The sequence below is a fragment of the Tupaia chinensis genome, unplaced genomic scaffold, assembly GCF_000334495.1.
Source record: "Tupaia chinensis unplaced genomic scaffold, TupChi_1.0 Scaffold000575_1, whole genome shotgun sequence".
NCBI lineage: Eukaryota > Metazoa > Chordata > Mammalia > Scandentia > Tupaiidae > Tupaia > Tupaia belangeri.
In genome coordinates this window covers 2805877-2825061 of record NW_006160089.1, presented here as the reverse complement: position 1 = coordinate 2825061, position 19185 = coordinate 2805877, and the positions used below count along the sequence as shown (strand labels likewise).

Here is a 19185-nt window from a genome sequence, read left to right as displayed (position 1 = left end):
AAAAAAGTCCAGCATCTTAACTACCATGCTACCTGCTGGCCCCCAGTTTCTATAAAGTACTCTTTAGGATTAGGATAATCTAATAGACTGAAGTGTATACCAAATGAACAATTTGTCAGTTACCAATTTTCATTCAAATAGAATATGATGAAATATAGTTTCCTGTATTAATAAAATGCTCCTTGAAGGACCAGCAGGTGGTGTGGTGGCTAAGGCGCTGGACACTCCCACATGGGCAACCACGGTTCAAGTCCTGGACCTGGTGGCTTTCTCTCTCTCTCTCTCTCTCTCTCTCTCTCTCTCTCTCTCTCTCTCTCTCTCTCTCTCTCTCTCTCTCTCTCTCTCTCTCTCTCTCTCTCTCTCTCTCTCTCTCTCTCTCTCTCTCTCTCTCTCTCTCTCTCTCTCTCTCTCTCTCTCTCTCTCTCTCTCTCTCTCTCTCTCTCTCTCTCTCTCTCTCTCTCTCTCTCTCTCTCTCTCTCTCTCTCTCTCTCTCTCTCTCTCTCTCTCTCTCTCTCTCTCTCTCTCTCTCTCTCTCTCTCTCTCTCTCTCTCTCTCTCTCTCTCTCTCTCTCTCTCTCTCTCTCTCTCTCTCTCTCTCTCTCTCTGGTCAAATTAACAAACAAACAGACAAACCAAAAAACAAATGGAATTAAATAAATAATTCTTTAAAAAAAAAAAAAAGAGAAAAGACAAAGAAAATCCTCCATGGGCCGGCAGGTGGTGCAGCGGTGTTAAAGGCGCTGGATCCCACGCGACTGACTGCGGTTCGAGTCCCAGACCTGGTGGCTTGTTTTCTCACTTTCCCCTTCTCTTTTTCTCTCTCTGGTCAAATTAACAAACAAACAGACAAACCAAAAAACAAATGGAATTAAATAAATAATTCTTAAGGGGAAAAAAAAGGAAAAGAAAAATACTCCGTGACTATGGCACCTGAGGGTCAATAGAGTATAGGAAGGTTATTTGATCTGCAGTTTATGACACTGTAAAGTGTATTGTAAGTTCATTTAAAAAATGTTTGTTATTTGTTTTCTTATCTTTTGTCTCATTAAAATAGATGCAGAGGGACCAGCAGATGGTGTAATCGTATTGTCGCTGGACTCCTACATAGTCAAGTGTGGTTTGAGTCCTGGACCCAGCATCTTAAAATTCACGCGAGGCGTGTGTACGTGCATGCCTGGAATCCTGTGAGGAGAATGCAGGAAAAGGGATTGCAGCATGGCCATTCCCCTAGGGGGTTATTTCTTGCGCGCGCTCTCTCTCTCTCTCTCTCTCTCTTCTCGGTGAGTGCACACACCCTATAACAAAAACCTCTCTAAAAAAGCAAAAAAATGATGCAGAATATGGATAGAGTGGTTAGGTTAGCTTATTGAGAAGTTAGATAGCTGATAAATGATTTTAGAATTCTCAATAAATATAGATGGGGTGATGTATGAAAGAAATTTTAAAGGGGGGACCTATAATATTGTTAACCTAGGAATGACTTTACTGTAACTGTGAATTTTATTTACTGCCTTTTTTTTTTAAGAATTATTTAATTTTATTTATTTATTCATTCTTTTAATTTGACCAGAGAGAGAGAGAGAGAGAGAGAGAGAGAGAGAGAGAAAGGAAAGCGAGAAAGCAAGCAACCAAGTCCCAAACTTGAATCATGGTCAGCCATGTGGGAGCATCCAGTGCCTTAACCACCACATCACCTACTGGCTCCTATTTACTGCTATTTTAAGGCTTGGGAACTGTGTGCTTGATATTTTTGCTTCTATTTTTTATTTAAAAAAAAAAATAGAACATAAATATTTGGAATCCTCTTAACTGCCTTTTTAAAAGAGATATTTTTCTATAGGGCTCATGTGCTTTCCAGAGAGACAGAGAGAGAGAAAGCGAGAAATAATTACACCCCGGGGGGATGACCATGCTGCAATCCCTTCTCCTCCATTCTCCTCTTGGGATTTTGGGCACACACGCACACACGCCCAGCCCAGCATGAGGTTTCTTTTCTTTTTTTTCTTTTCTTTCTTTTTTTTTTTTGCTATAGGGCACGTGCGCTCGCCAGAAAGAGAGACAGAAAGCGAGAAATCACCACCACCACCCCCCCAGGGGGGATGGCCACACCGCAATCCCTTCTTCTCCATTCTCCTCTTAGAATCTTGGGCACACACACACATGTACCTGGTGTGAGTTTAAGCCACCGGGTCCGGGATTCAAACCACGGTCTACTACATGGGAGTCCAGCAACATAGCCATTATGCCAACAGCTGGTCCCTCAGGTGTGAGTTTTAAGCCACTGGGTCCAGGACTCAAATCACGGTCAACTATGTGAAAGTTCAGCAATATAATTGTTACGCCATCTGCTGATCCCAATCAACTGCTTCTTTATACACTTCGCTCTCAGTTTTATTTTATTCCTTAATAGGGATTTGTAATCAGCATTTCTTGCCTTTCTTTTATAGTTTTATGACCTTTGTGAACTGTTCAGAACTGGAGGTCAGGTTCCTGACACGAACTACATATTTATGGTATGTAAATAACAGTGACATATATAGTACATTGCATAATACTTTCCTTGTTAAGTAACAGTTATATTTTAAATATATGAAAAGGTGATTCTGTTTTTTGCTTTGTCCTCTAGTTGAAAATAATTGCTATAGTAAACCATCATACAGATAGGACTGAGTTAAAACTATCAGTAATGGTTGGGTAGAATAAAAGTCCAGAATCATGGTTATAAGGTATACATTTTCAATTTACTGTTCTTTTATCAAACTTTTTGAACATCATTTTCATCTCCCATTAATTCTTGGAGATTTTTTTTTTGTTTTGTTTTTTGGTTTTTTTGGTTTTTTTCCCATTGTTGGGGATAGGTTAGCGCTCGCCAGACAGACAGAAATAGAGAGATAGAAAGCGAGAAATCATCCCCTTGGGGGATGGCCATGCTGCAATCCCTTCTCCTCCATTCTCCTCTCAGGATCTTGGGCATGTACACACTCGTGCCCAGTGTGAGTTTAAGCCACCAGGTCCTGGACTCGAACCACGGTCAAGTCAAACTACATGGCAGTCCAGCGACATAGCCATTACACCAACTGCTGGTCCCATCTCCCGTTAATTCTTTTTTTTTTTTAAATTAATTAATTAATTAATTAATTAATTATTTTTAGAGAGGTTTTTGCTATAGGGCGTGTGCGCTTGCCAGACAGACAGAGAGAGACAGAGAGACAGAAAGCGAGAAATCACCCCCTAGGAGGGATGGCCACGCCGCAATCCCTTCTCCGTTCTCCTCTCAGGTTCTTGGGCACGCACGCACACGTGCCTGGCGTGAGTTTTAAGCCACCGGGTCCAGGATACGAACCACGGTCGACTACGTGGGAGTCCAGCAACATAGCCATTACGCTAACTGCTGGTCCCATCTCCCATTAATTCTTGAATGGTTGAATATATACACATGTATACTTGACATTAAGTTGATGTTTGCTTCCTTTCCTTTTGGAATGTTCTATTACCTGTTGAACTTTTTCTGACTTCTTCTGTCATTATCATTACTCCCAAAAATTTCTGGGCACCTTCCTGTTCTTTTACTTTTTTCCCATTGGTGTAATGCTGGCCCGGGTCAGACATTCATAAGAAGTGTAAATAGTGTGTCATCAGATACAGTTGTCAAATACAACACTGAACCTAGAACGCTGTTATAACATTTGTTTTTATTTGTTTTAAGATAATCTTTAAAGTTTAAATTAAAATATGATTGATCTACCTATGACCTTTTACTAATATCTGTTAATATAGGCAATAGAGAATTGAAGAAGTGATGGCCTTTCAAGGAAAATCCTAGAGAGAATTGCATAGCAGATTTCTGCAGCCCTCTCTTGAATTTTAAGTATAGTACAAAAATTTAGTAGAAATATTAATAGAAAATAGTACTGTCATTTGCATTTTTTGTTAAAATCAAACTTCTACATAATTCAGTATGTATCTCTTTATTGTTATTGTGGTTGTGTCTTTTGAGTTTGTGCACTTTGGTATAATTTTAAGAGTATTGTGGCTATTGTCTTGTTTGTAACTGTAAACTTTTACCTTATAGGGTGATTTTGTAGACAGAGGTTACTACAGTTTGGAGACCTTCACTTACCTTCTTGCACTAAAGGCAAAATGGCCTGATCGCATTACACTTTTGCGAGGAAATCATGAGAGTAGACAAATAACACAGGTTTATGGATTTTATGGTAAGACTTCTGTTTCTATGATTCTCTGTTATTTTACTTTGTTCTTTAGAATAAAAGCTGCAGAAGTCAAACATGTATTTTATGTGTTTTGCTTTTCACTTCTTCCTGTTTAACACCCTCATTCCACCAGCCAATTGAAAATCTTACCATGGAGAGAAGATCACTGTTAAATTTTTGATGTACGTCTTTCTGTATCAGTACCTCCAAGTGTAATCTTCAGTTTACCTTATGAATCACCTGGGCGTTTGTAAAAAGTAGATTGCTGGGCCCCACCTCAAACCTGATCATCAAAATCTTTTGAGATAGGATTCTAGAATCTGCTGAAAGTGAACTTTCTGAACACTAAATTTGAAAGTCATCTTGTGTGTGTGTGTGTGTAATGGGGGAATATATATGAAAGGACTTCAAAAGTATGTAGAAAAATGAAATTAGGGGATCAGCAGTTGGCATAATGGCTATGTGGCTGGACTCCCATGTAGTTGACTACAGGTCAAGTCCCGGACCTGGTGGCTTAAACTCATGCCGGGCGCACATGTGTGCGTGCCTAAGATTCTAAGAGGAGAATGGAGAGAAGGGATTGCGGCATAGCCATCCCCCCCCGGAGGGGGGGTGATTTCTCGATTTCTGCTGTCTCTGTCTTTCTGGCAAGCACATGTGCTTTATAGCAAAAACCTCTAAAAAAAAAGAAAAAAGAAAAAAAGAAAAATGAAATTGGGCCAGCTGGTGGCATAGTGATTAATGTGGCTGAATCCCACATGATCAGTCACATGGTTTGAATTCCAGACCCGGTGGCTTGGTAAAGCTTGCCGAGTGCACGTGTGTAGCGTACTCAAAATCCTGAAAAGAAAGAAATGCAGGAGAAGGAATTGTGATGTGACCATACCCCGTGGAGGAGGTGCTTTATTTTTCTCTTCCTCTCTCTATTCAGAGCACACATGCCCTCTGGCAACTTACAAAGTGGAATTAAACTATAGAGTTTATTTTGGGACAAAAAAAATTTTCAATACGGACCAGAAGATGGTGTAATGGCTATGTCACTGGACTCACATGTAGTCGACCATGGTTTGAATCCTGGACCCGGTGACTTAAACTCATGCTGAGCATGCGTGCCCAAGATCCCGAGAGGAGGATGGAGGAGAAGGGATTGCAGCATGGCCATCCCCCCTGGGGGGTGATTTCTCGCTTTCTGTCTCTCTTTTTCTCTGTCTTTCTGACGAGCGCACATGCCCTATAGCAAAAACCTCTCCAAAAAAAGTATTTTTTTCCAAAACTCATGCTATATATTTTTATAGCATGCATTTTTCATGAATTATTTCGAAGCCCTCCTCCCCCGGATATGTAGAACACATGCACTGTAAAATGGAATCATACCTTCTGTTTTCACTTACTGATTTGTTATGACCAGTATTTTCACTTCATTGATACTATTATTTTTATGGCTGTATCATATTATGCTGCACAGATGTACTGTTAATTGATTTTATCAGTCACTTCTGTCAGTAGACATAGGAATTCTTTTTTTTATTTTTTTAAATACAGATATTTGCCTGAGAGCATGTGCACTACCGGAGAGAGAAAGAGAGAGACAGAGACAGACACAGTAAGAGGGAAAGTGAGAAATCACCCCCCAGGGGGGATGGAAATGCTTGTAATTCCCTCTCTTCCATTCTTCTTCCTGGATCTTGGGCAGGCGTGCTCGTGTGCTGGCATGAGTTTCAAGCCAGTGAGTCCAGGACTCAAACTATGGCTGGCCATGTGGGAGTCCAGTAACATAACCACTACACCATCTGCTACTACTGACACAGGAGTTTTTAAGTTGCTTTTACACATTCTTTTACATATATCTCTGTGTGTTCAACCCAGAGAATGCTAGAACTTAGGGGTCAGAAGTAGACATCAGGTTACTAAAAATAAAATAGCTGCTAGACCAGCAGGTGGCATAGCTTTTGAGGTGGCTGGATCCCATGTGGCCAACGGTACAGTTTGAGTACTGGACCCAGTGGCTTGAAGATCATGCCAGGCTTGTGTGCATGTGTGCCCAGAATCCCAAAAGGTGGAGCAGAAAGGATTGCAGTGTGGTCATTCCCCCTGGGAAGTGATCCTCTCAACCCTCTGGCAAGTACACTAAATACTAAAAACAAAAACAGTAAAATACTATTTCTGTAAAAGTTTTATACTAGGAAGCTCCTTGAAGTGACAGAATCACTGAAGAAAACATTTTAGAGAATGTATCCCTGTCATTCAGTGATACATGATTAGTACATGCACATGGCTAATGTTATATGTATATATGCATGTTATGATACTCCAGATTTTGACTAGCATTCATTGATGTAGGTCAAAAGGGAAAAGAAAAGGAAAGGAATGAGGACATTTTTAAGATGTCTTAATTGTATTACAAGAAGTTTTTGGTATAGGGCATGTGCGGCTCTCCAGAAAGGAAGAGAGAGACACAGAAACAAAAGGTATGAAATCACCACCCAGGGAGGATGGCCATGCCACAATCCCTTCTCCTCCTTTCTCTTGGGATCTCGGACATGCATGTATATGTGCCTGGAGTGAGTCTAAGTCACTGGTCTGGGACTTGAACCGCGGTCGACCACATAGGAGTCCAGTAACGTAGCCATTATGCTAACTGCTGGTCCCCTGAATTTACTTGTTCTTAAAGCTGTGTTCACCTAGTGAGTTTTTGATTTGTATAATAAAAGCCCAGTAGCTCCTCAAGAATGACATACTTTTGGGACTGGCAGTTAACATAATGGCTATGTCGCTGGACTCCCATGTAGTCAACCGCAGTTCAAGTCCTGGACCTGGTGGCTTAAACTCACACCTGGCGTGTGTGCGTGCGTGCCCAAGATCCCGAGAGGAGAAAGGAGAAGGGATTGCAGCGTGGCCATCCCCCCGGGGGGTGATTTCTCGCTTTCCGTCTCTCTGTCTCTCTCTGTCTTTCTGGCAAGCGCACATGCCCTATAGCAAAAAAACCTCTCCAAAAAAAAAAAAAAAAAAAAAGAATGACATACTTGTAGTTATAATGGGGTTTATATTGATTTTAAAGTAATAAAATATTTATTATGCCTATTAATTATATTGGGTCTTCAGGTCACACTGATAACCATATACTGGGCATTATTATTAACTAAATGCTTTGCCGATGTGAAGATTAAAAATACAGAGTTTCTGGGGCCAGACAGTGGCACAGTGGTAAAACGTGACACTTAGAGATTGACACACATCCACGCTCATCACTGGAGACCTCCCTCAGTTGCTGGGCACATATATGTCCATGATCCCCCAGATGTGCTGTATGGGACATGTATGTCTGGGACTGGCTGAAGCTGGGTGTAGATGGTGTCATCAAGACCTTGCTGGGGATGTATTCTCTTTCTCTGTTTCTCTTCCTTATGAAAGAAAGAAAGAAACTTGAAAAAAAAAATCAAGGTTTTGGAGCCAGCAGGTAGTGTGGTGTTTAAGGCACTGGGCACTTCCTCATGGTCATCCACAGTTCGAGTACCAGAACTTGTGGTTTGCTTTATCACTTTCTCACTCTCTCTCTCTCTTTCTCTCTCTCTCTCTCTCTCTCTCTCTTGCCCCCCTCCACCTCTCTGGTCAAATTAAAATAAATTAATGAATATGGTCCTGCAAGTGGCGTGGTGGTAAGGATGCTGGATTCCCACATGGCTGACTATGGTTCGAGTCCTGGACCTGGTGGCTTCCTTTCTCGCTTGCTTGTTCTTTCACTCTATCCCTCTTTGGTCAAATTAAAATAAATAAATAATTCTTAAAAAAATAACAAGTGGAACTAAATAAATGATTCTTTTAAAAAATGAATGAATAAATAAATTTTAAAAATACAAGATTTCTGCCTGCAAACTGAGCTCAGTGTTAGAGCAGTGTTAGAGCTTTATCATGGCAAGTCGACATAAGGATCTTGTCTTACATAGACTTATAATTTAGAAAATCACACTGCTTGATTATAACCTATAATCTTTCATGTATCATTTTTAGCTGCACTTGAGGCAGTAGTGACCTGTGATTTTTTTTTCTAAAATTTAGTAAGTAGCCAAAGAGGAGAATTTCATGGTGTTAATTGAAGAGAGATATGAACTCTATTAAGTGCATAGGGAGTAGAGAGAGAGTTCAAATTGTAGATACATGAAAACTTGATAGGCAGTCTGTCTTCAGTGTTGACTCCAGTTTATCCTAGTGGAGCTCAAGTATTTACTTGTATAATTTGCAAAAAAAAGTTCAGAAGAGACACTTTAGGCTCAAGAAATGTTGAAATGGGAATTACCCATGCTCCAGTAATTAAGTCCTATAATCCAATTTGATCACCCATTAGGATAAGAGAGTTGCACTAAATAAATTGATATTTTTTTGATAGAATTGCCTAGCATTAATGTAACTGCCAAAAGTATTTCCTTTAGATTGTGTGAAATTAGTAATTAACTCTGATGGTAGCATTTTGGCCAATAATTTTAGCCACTTCTTAGGGCTGTTTGTGGAATGAAAAACCCATATCCTTAGGATATGGACGTACATATATTGGGTTATCAGGAAAGTCATGATGCATTTTTGCATAGAAAAACAGTCATGACTTTCCGAACAACTTAATATATAGCACTGATTTTCATTTGACTATATGCGGAAGGCTTGCTGGGGCTAACAATGTGTTGTAACTTGCCATCCTAGTTTAATCTGAATTTCTGTTTTACTGAGGCTGCTTTACAGTTATATTCAATAAGCAATTGAATATATTGTTTATTTTTATTGGCAGTCAAAAATTCATTAATGAGAACTTGCTATTTTTTCACAGATGAGTGCCAAACCAAATATGGAAATGCTAACGCCTGGAGATACTGTACCAAAGTTTTTGACATGCTCACAGTAGCAGCTGTAAGTTTATATGAATTTTTTTTTTTTTTTAAGAATTATTTATTATTATTTTCATTTCATGTGAGTTTACCAGAGAGGAAAGGAAAATAAGAAAGCAAGCCACCAGGTCCGGGACTTGAACCATGGTCAGCCATGTGGGAAGTCCAGCACCTTACCACCATGCCACCAGCTGGCTCCTATGTGAATCTTTTTAAAGCCTCAAGTACTTTCTTGCCAGTTATACTTTGCATTATTTTATCTGTCATTTCAATTATACTGATATTTTTGATATTGATGAATTTAGATACAATTTAGTTACTATTGTATGTTCAATTCTTTATTACTCTTTTTCACTAGTTAATAGATGAGCAGATTTTGTGTGTTCATGGTGGTTTATCTCCTGATATTAAAACACTGGATCAAATTCGAACCATTGAACGGAATCAGGAAATTCCTCATAAAGGAGCATTTTGTGATCTGGTTTGGTCAGACCCTGAAGATGTGGATACTTGGGCAATCAGTCCCCGAGGAGCAGGTTGGCTATTTGGAGCAAAAGTCACAAATGAGGTAAAGCCAACATTTTTAGAAAAATGTCTTCTTATTTGTTAACGGGCTATTAGCAGAACTGTGGTGGCCCTAGGTAACAAACTTAGCAATCTCGTTTCCTCAAACTGTAGTGGCCATGGCTATCAAATTTCTAGTCAGGTTTACTCGTATATGTTTTTGTTAATGGTTAAATGAGATCACATAATGAAAGCACCTAGTCCAGCATTCACTTGTTGATATATGCAAAATAAGTGGTTTTACTCTTTTTGTTTTTTAATTATTTTATTTACTTTTAATTATTATTATTATTATTATTATTATTATTATTGTTTTTCAATTGGACTGGAGAAAGAGAGAGAGAGAGAAAGTAAGAAAGCAAGCCATCAGGTCTGACACTTGAACCGCAGTCAGCCATGTGATAGCTTAACGACCATGCCACTTAGCCCCAGAATTTTTTCTTTCACATACTATAGTTAACGTTTTAAGATTGCTGGGGCAAGATAAGCAACTTCTTTGTTTTTTTCTTTTCTTCTCTTTTTGGAGAGGTTTTTTGCTATAGGGTACATGCACTCACCAGACAGACAGAGACAGACCGAAAGCAAGAAATCACCCCCCAGTGGGGATGACCACACTGCAATCCCTTCTCCATTATCCTCTCGGGATCTTGGGCACGCACACACACGCACCTGGTGTGAGTTTAAACCACTGGGTCCAGGCCTCAATCCGTGGTCAACTACATGGGAGTTCAGCAACATAGCCATTATGCCAACTGCTGGTCCCTAGATGGGCAACTTCTTGAAGTTCGGCAATTTACAGTTAAACATAGACATATAAGTGCAAATGAGAACCTAATTTTGGAAAGTGCTCTAGTATGCTGGAGTCAGAACTGAGTTCTAATCCCATTGGTGCAGGTTAATTTAGGTCAGTTATTTATCCAGCTGGGATTTTCTTTGTCTCCTTCAGTTGCAAAAGAAGGATGATATTGGGGCCGGCAGGTGGCGTAGCGGATACAGGCACTGGATTCTCACATGTTGACCACAGTTCGAGTCCTAGACCTGACGGCATAATTTCTCGCTTTCTCTGTCTCTTTCTCTCTCTGGTCAAATTAAATAATAATAATAATAACAAATGGAATTAAATAAATCTAAAAAAAAAAGATAATATCTTTCAGAATTATTGCAAGGACTGAACTTACTTTCTTTTTCTTTCTTTCTCTCTCTCTTTCCTTCTTTCTTTCTTACTTGACCATAAAGGGACAGAGTAAGAGTGAGAGAGGGAAAGTGAGAAAGCAAGCTATCAGTTCTGAAGTACAGTCGGCCACATGGGAGTCCAGCGCCCCCAACCACCACACCACCTGTCGACCCCTACAATGTCTTTATTATTAAATCATAGGGACCAGCAGATGGAGTCATGGTTATGTCTCTGGACTCCCACGTAGTTGACTGCAGTTTGAGTCCTGGACCTGGCGGCTTAAAACTCAAGCCAGGCCCGTGTGTGTGTGTGTGTGTGTGTGTGTGTGTGTGTGTGTGTGTGTGTGTTTTCACAATCCCAAGGAGAGAACGGAGGGGAAGGGCTTGCAGCGTGGTCATCCCCCCAGGGAGTGATTTCTCGCCTTCTGTCTTTGTCTTTCCAGCGAGTGCATGCGCCCTAGAGCAAAAATCTCTCTAAAAAATATTAAATCATAAAAACCAAAACTGTGTTTCATATCTGATAGTACGTTTAGAATACTTTTTTTCCCTTTCAGAAACTTCTGTTAATAATTCTGTGATTGTATGAGTTCTATAGCTCTGTGACTGATGAGGACCAAATGCTGTTTGCCTGAACTTATTGAGATGGTTAGGTCGAATGGGCTTTATAATCTTGAGAACTTTAGTGATAACTTTAATACTTAAGTTATTATTTTCTTATATATGAAGGCTGAGTTAGAAAAATGTACTGAGTACTTACAAAACCTTTCTAAATTGCAGTTTGTTCATATCAACAACTTAAAACTCATCTGCAGAGCACATCAACTAGTGCACGAAGGCTATAAATTCATGTTTGATGAGAAGCTGGTAACAGTATGGTCTGCTCCTAATTACTGCTATCGTTGTGGAAATATTGCTTCAATCATGGTCTTCAAAGATGTAAATACAAGAGAACCAAAGTTATTCCGGGCAGTTCCAGATTCAGAACGTGTTATTCCTCCCAGAACTACGACGCCGTATTTCCTTTGAGGCCTTCGCCCATTCTGCTGATCCATTTTTCTGCCCTCTTCTTACCCCAATTTTCTTGTATTATCCTCTACAGTATACTTTTTATTGAGCACTTTGCTGCTGAAATGCTGCCTCTTGCCTTTTTTTTTTTTCTTATTTTAAATTATCTAAATTTATTGTTTGTTACGGTGTCTATAGCAATGTTTTTCTATCAATTTTCTCCCCACCCCACCCCTACCTTGGACTCATTTGAGAAGACTTGAGAAATGTCAATAATCACACTGCTGCATGTAGCTCTTGCTTATTTACTGGTCTGGGGAAACAGGATATGTTTCCTTTTTTTAAAAAAAAAAAGCCAATTGACAGATTACACTGAAATACTTCTCCTTTTGTATCATTCAGCCTTGGTTTTAGCTTGGTAAGTTTTAAGAAATTTCAGCAGCAAAGTTGTTATTCATTGGGCACGATGGACTTCAAATGCCTCGAGTTATGTATACCTGTCCCAGCTGTAAACTTCATTGTCCTTTGTTGGATGATATTTTAAATGGATATAAAATAAATTGGTCTAAAGGGCTGCCCTCCTTGTTGTGTTTTTAAATTTTAGTTAAAAACTGCTATAGCTTATGACTTTGTACATTAAGATAATTGTATTGATCCTTTTTCAGATTCCTTGTATTTTTTAATAAAGTAATCTTAAAACCCAGATAGGTTGAGTTAGAAATTTTAAACAGCCTACATTGTTAGCTTACAGTTATTGTTTTTTTCCTAATCAGAGTTCTTGATCATTTGGTTATTGAGTTTAAAATTAAATTGAAATTCAATAGTATTTATTTTTTAAAAAAATCACTAAACTGTGCCTAAAGAACATAACTGCCATATTAATGTTTTGGTTTATATTCTCTATAGTAATAGAAAAACATTTAATACTTGTAATGCTGATGTGTTTATTTGATACCAGTTGAATAGAATGTGATCAATCTAGTTTACAACCTATCATGAGTATCATTAAGTAAAATCTATGTACTTTTCAATAGGAATCATTCTCTTGCTGTAACACTTGACCTTAACTTTTAGAAAGTGTTCATTTTTAACTACAACTGGAAAGGTTGAAAGTCAGGACTCTAGTATTTGTGAACTGTAATCTGAAACATTTAAAATATAGAAAGAAACAAATTGTCCATTTCTGTAAAGGTCTGTGATACCATATTTCAGCTTTGTGTAAGTAATTTGAATATCCAAAGGGTTGTGATGATCAGTTCTTGATATGCAACTGTCCACTTAATAAGGACAGGTGTTCCAGTATCTCTTATGACTGTGGTCATAAATGATGTTGGAATGTATCATTTTGTGAAATAGTTGGTATCCCTTTACTACTATAATTTATTTTTGCCATTCCAGGAAATCCTAGTGAAGCCAGCCAATTAATAAAGCACTTTAGCATTTGTTCAGGTAGTTTTGAAAACCAACTTTTCCCCTTCAGGATAAGAACTTCCAGGTTACCTAAAAAAAATGCAATAAAAATCTTTATAGTCTAAGCTTCTTGGCACATATTTTTTCATCAGGGTTTTTCTTTTATTGAATGAGCACAATACTGTTTTGATTTAAAATTTCCCCAGCCACCTGACTCCTTGCATAGTTTTAATTGTATAGCTATATGAAAGAAGTGGCTAAGACTTTGCTGCGTACACTTGAACTGATGTTGGGTCAGTAGCTTTGTGTTCCTGCCTTGACCCCAGTGTAATTCAGGTGGAGAGGTATTTTTATCTTACAGGGATATGTAGCTATGTATTTTACTAATTGTGAAACACTGGAAACAAATGATACAGACAACTTCGTGTGGTCTTTGAACAGCTCTCGCAGTATTTTTTTTTTTCCTGTTACCATATATTGTATTTAAACACTTGCTCTCCACTGCTTTTAAGTTGTACCAATAAAATTGGTAATCCTCAGTTTTCCCTTCCTATTCGACACTCCTTAGCGTAGACTGATGTAGTTGTTTCGTTATCCCTGTAATGTGACTTTTATTTTTAAGTCATGGTGTATCGTGTTTGTTTGTCACTAGTTGGGCACGTGCCAATATTTTGTCCATTCCTGAATTGCCATCTCTGTTTTGCCTGATTTCTCTTCAACTGAATAATGGCTCTTTGCATGGAAAAAAAAGTAGGTTTACTATTAGACGTGTAAAGGGAAGAGAGAGTGAATGTATTGGACTTTGTAAGCCTAAAAAGAGTATTTGGATCCCTCTAATAAATAAGGGCTATGTACTATATAGAGTAACCACGTGGTGGAGATACTTGCAAGTCATAGATTTGTAGGCAGAAGGATCTGTTACTCCCTGTATCTAGGCTGAATGTAAAATCTCTTATGTTGTATTAATGGGGGTAAGAACTATTTTTATTTGCCTATGATATACTTGGTTTCTAATAAAGTATCCTAGGCTCTAGTGAGAACTGTCTACTTTGAATTGCCATTTACTCCCTTTCCACATTTGGCTGAAAAGCTCTTACCCAGCTATTAATAGGTTAATGCATTTCCCTGAAAAATCTCACCACTTTAAATATGTTTGTTTGGGTGTGATGCTAAAAGCCTGAATAGAGTATATCTGGTATGCAAACCTGCATCCGCTCCAGTTCCATTGGGATGTCTAGCACTGTTGGGAGATTTTGACATCTTATACCCAGGGTTCTGCTTTTGAATAAGGTTTGAAATATTGTTTATTGCATTAAGATTTGTCTGTTTTTTTCTTTGTAAGCCCAGCACCAGGTTTTGGAAAATGCCTGTCTTTTGAAAGCAAATCAGGACTCTTTCTGAGCTTCCTTCATTGTCAGAAATAGAATTGCTTTCTGTCAGCCTCCAGAAAATTGTGTATCTGGAGTTGAAGAGATTTCACAGCAAGAATCCAGATTTTTAAATGTAATTGTTTTTTAAATGCTAATGTTTGTAAAGCACCTTCACTTCTTTGAATGAAAGGTGCTATGTTCCCTCAGTGTAACTTAATAAAAATATTATAGGAAGTTTGTTCAAAAAATAATTTTATCTTATGCATAGTCTGTAGTATGTCCTGAGAAGAAGTTAGCGTTTTATATAATATAATTTAAATTAAAAAATGCTTATTCCTTCACTTGGTTGCTTGACTGGTAAACAGAAGTGAAACTTAACTGTTGTTTGGCATTTGACTCTGAGCTAAGTGTTCCAATTCTTTAAGGGCGGTATTTATTGTTAGCACCTGGATCCAGTGCCCAGACCCATCCTCCCTGTGATCATCACAACTCAATTTTGTATTTACAGTGGGCCGTGATGCTAAAGAGGCATGCGGTAATAAAAAAGCACAAGGAACACTTGGAAAGTTGCCCTAGGATGATGCCAAACATGCTAGATGCTTGGGGGAAGGTCGGTTCCTTATTCCTGTTCTGTTTTCTATTTCCTTGTCAGCCATTTGGTGAATATGTAGCCTTTCTTGCCCTCATGAGAGTAAGGTTCTTCTGGATTCGAATCATTCTGGTTTTTTTCTTAAGTCAAAAATGCATGAAGTTTACAGATTTATTTTGTGTGTATCAACAAAAATACTACATAAATATATTCTACTCAGTATCTGGGCAACCACTATGGTTCTCAGCACTCTGCTTTATACATAACTAGGAATGGGGAGTAAAAGACTGCATTGAGGTATTATGGAAGAGTGGAAAGAGTATAGGCTTTGGGATCGGATCTAGGTACAGCTCTCCATGCACTAATAGCAGCTAACTTGTACTGAGCACACTTAACTAAATGCTGTACTTGCCCTATTTTGTGGCATTCTTACTGTGGGTCTATGGCTATCTTACCTTTCTTTGTTGTTGAAGCAGGTTCGAAGGAGATAGGTTACATGTCCAAGGTTACATAGGAGAGCTGGAATTTGAATTCCGGTAAGGTATACCAGAGTACATGTTAAGCTCTCTATTTTAAGCAGTATTGGTTATTGTAGTTGTGTGACCCTGAGCAAATTAGATTCTTTGAATCTTAAATTTCTGTGTCTGTAATAAAAGAATACCATGGGGTTGCTCTAGGTATTAAAAATAGCTCACATAAAGCACCCAGTCTCGGCTGCCATTTCTTGAGGGCTCATACTCATAGACCACTTAGCCAAATCCAGTATATTCAGGAAGAATAATCAAAGGTGATGTTTAATTTTTAACATGGAGTAGCTTTTGTCAGTACAGTGAATTTGGAAAAGGAAGTGTTCAATGTCACATGGAATAACCGGGAAAGACTTAAAAAAGAGGAAGTGTGAATTAAATGTGGACTGGAATGATGGGATATTAGGACTCAGTAAAGACAGAACCTAAGATGGTTGGATCCCATGTGGCCAACTGCATGGTTCAAGTCCTGGACCTGGCAGCTTGAAAAACATGCCAGGCCCCTGTGCGCACAGATGCGCACAAAATCCTGAGAGAGTAGAAAAGATTGCAGCATGGCCACCCCCCCTTCTGGGTGCTTTCTCACTTTCTCTGTCTCTCTGGCTAAGTGCATGCCCCCTCTAGCAAATTAAAAAATAAAGAAACAAAAGACAACCAAAGAGTAGTAGAACTTTGACAAAACATGAAAAAGCTTGAGGGTACTTCTTGGGAAGGCATATAAAACGAATGCCACAGTTCTACTGACAAGAGTATCTACTGGGTATCAGGGTTGGCCAGTTATGGAAGTTGAAAAGCAGGCAGAGTTGTTACCCCACCCTCCAATTTGCTGTTGGGCACGTGTACTTGATGGAGAGAGAAAGGACCTTTCTATGTTTGGAGGAGGCATATAAATTTCTCTTAAGACTTAAATTTTACTAGAACATTTTTTATGCATCATGGTGAAGGTGAGAAAGCACCCCCCAGACAAGATGGCTGTGCTGCAGTTGTTCTCCATCTCCTGCCTGGATTTTAGGAACACATGCACATGTACCTGGTGCATTTTTCAAAGCACTGGGTCCAGGACTCAAAACTCCAGGACTCAAAACTCATGGTTGGTCATGTTTGGATTCAGCCACTTTAACCACCATGCAACCAACTGGCCCCTGGCAGAGGATTTTTTTTTTTTTTTAATAAAAGTTCTTTGTTTTTATTATTTACTTTTTAATTTGACGGGGGCAGGGGTAAGAAAGCAAGCTAGGATGCAATCCAGTCAGCCCTGTGGGAAGTCAGCATCTTCAACATCATGTCACCAGCCCCCAGGCAGAGAATTTTAATAAATATTTGAAGAAATGGGGTCCGGCAGATTGCATGGTGGTTAAGGCACTGAACTCCCACATGGCCTATCACAGTTCAAAGTCCTGGACCCAGCAGCCTGTAACTCATGATCAGGCATGTGTGCATGTGTGCCCAAAATCCCAGGAGGAGGAGGGATTATAGTGTGGCCATCCTCCCCAGGGGGTGATTTCTCACTTTCCCTCCCTCTCTGTCTCTGTCTAATGTGCTAGTGCCCTGTGCCAAAAACCTTAACGGAAAAATAAAAAAAAGGACCAGCAGGTGGCGTGGTGGTGAAGGTGCTGGACTCCCACACAGCTGACTTCTGTTGAGTCCTGAGTCTGGTGGCTTACTTTCTCTCTTTCTCTGGTCAAACTGAAGAAGAAAAATAAGTAAAGTAAAATAATTCTTTTTAAAATTTAATTAATTAATTTATTCATTTTAATTTGACCAGAGAGATACAGAGAGAAAGCGAGAAAGCAAGCCACCAGGTTTGAGACTCAAATCATGGTTGGCCATGTGGGAATGTCCAGCACCTTAACCACCACCTGGTCCCCATATAAAATAAGTCTTAAAAAAAAAAAAAAGATGTTATTTCAAGATTGCTTGGTAAGCTGATGATGCCAGTCCCCTGCCCTCTTTGGTACAAAGAATTCTGATTTTTTTTTCTCTTTTCTGGCTTGAAACTAGGTTGGATTGAGGCAATGTGTGGTTTTATGACTAGGATTTCATAAAATATTAATCTGGGGGACAAAGGTCCAAAAACATTTTTTTTCCTTGTCAAATCTATTTAAAACTTCCCACTATGGGGCTGGCAGGTGGCGTGGTAGTTAAGGGTATTGAACTCCCACTTGGCTGACCATGGTTCTAGTTCTGAACCTGGCAGCTTGCTTTCTCACCACCCCCCCCCCCTTGCTCTGTCCCTCTCTCATCAAATTAAAAGTAAGTAGTTAAATAATAAAATAATTTTTAAAAAGTCCTACGACAATGTATCATCACTATTATTTCATACAAGAGAGGTAATGTTAACATTGAAGATGTAAAAGAACCATCTCTGAATAAAGGACAGACAGTCCATTAAAAAGGGGGGGGCAGCTCATTATACCAAAGACATTTGGTTTTGTGAAAAACTGTAGTATCCTGAATTTTGCCATTTATGAAAATCAGTGAGAGATTTGTCCCCCATCTGTTGTTGGTGTGTACTCCTCTAGGCTGTCACATTATTGATGCATAAAAATGTGTTCTAATAAAATGCAAGTGTCTTAAGAGAAGGTCACATGCCTCCTCCCAACTCCAAACATGGTAAAGATCTACCAAACAAAAACCATACACAAGAACAGAAATGAGAGGCTTTGCCACTCTATTTTATACAATATTCAAGAACCTTTACAAGAACAACCTTGTTAAAGTAGAGAGGAAATTAAATACTGTATTTATGTGCTGGTAGTTTTGCATACTTGGGTCTGTCAAGAAATGCAGTGAAATTTGTTTTAAAATTGATTAACGGATATAAAATGTACAACCATCTGCAGTTATCACGGGATGGGTAGCACACACGGGTCAATTCTTTTCTATTTAGGCCTTTCAAAACGGAACACGTTGCTTTTAGTTACTGCATCGATTCTGTTTGCAGCGTTGATTTTTCTTTCATGGTAATTAAAAAAAAAATCATTTGCTTTCTTAAAAGCCTGCACCCAAGCTTGTGATTTTGCAGAGGATTGAGCATCCAAACCATGCTTTATTTTGGTCGATTCTTACAGTTTTCTGGCTGTATCCTTTATGAGGGTAGCTGTGAGATTGTTTTTTTCAGGATGAAGACACAGGACCTCATTCGAAGTGGTTCTAAAGGAAACTTGCTTTGGAGAGCTGCCTCACAGTCGCATCTGCCAGAAGAATTTGGGAAGTTGCAGTGCTTGGCGTGGTGCAGAGGTCAGGGGCGACAGCAGGTGTGTGGCATGCAGGACGCAGAGCCCAGAGAATCTGCCTGCAGGTGTCTGGCTCCAGAGATGCAGTTTCTGCTTTCCGACACACGGTGGCGCTCAGGTCTCCCCGCCCCTGAAAGCAGTCTCTAAGGCACCTCCGCCGCCACTGGCAGTCTCAACCAAACCTCTGGGTGGGCAGCGCGGGACGTGACGGCCTGGACGCCCAATCG

The 19185-nt window shown here is 39.3% G+C and overlaps 1 protein-coding gene across 1 annotated transcript in view; it reads left to right on the top strand.

Annotated features, from left to right (window-relative positions):
* PPP6C (protein phosphatase 6 catalytic subunit) overlaps window positions 1-14318 on the top strand; it is a 39085-nt gene extending 24767 nt beyond the window's left edge. Inside the window, exons 3-7 of the mRNA XM_027775600.1 lie at window positions 2447-2512; window positions 4072-4213; window positions 9027-9106; window positions 9443-9652; window positions 11599-14318. Of these exons, the coding sequence (XP_027631401.1) occupies window positions 2510-2512; window positions 4072-4213; window positions 9027-9106; window positions 9443-9652; window positions 11599-11847 (684 nt within the window). The 5' untranslated portion in view covers window positions 2447-2509 and the 3' untranslated portion in view covers window positions 11848-14318. The remainder of the gene's footprint in view (window positions 1-2446; window positions 2513-4071; window positions 4214-9026; window positions 9107-9442; window positions 9653-11598) is intronic.
* Window positions 14319-19185: the final 4867 nt, after the last annotated feature.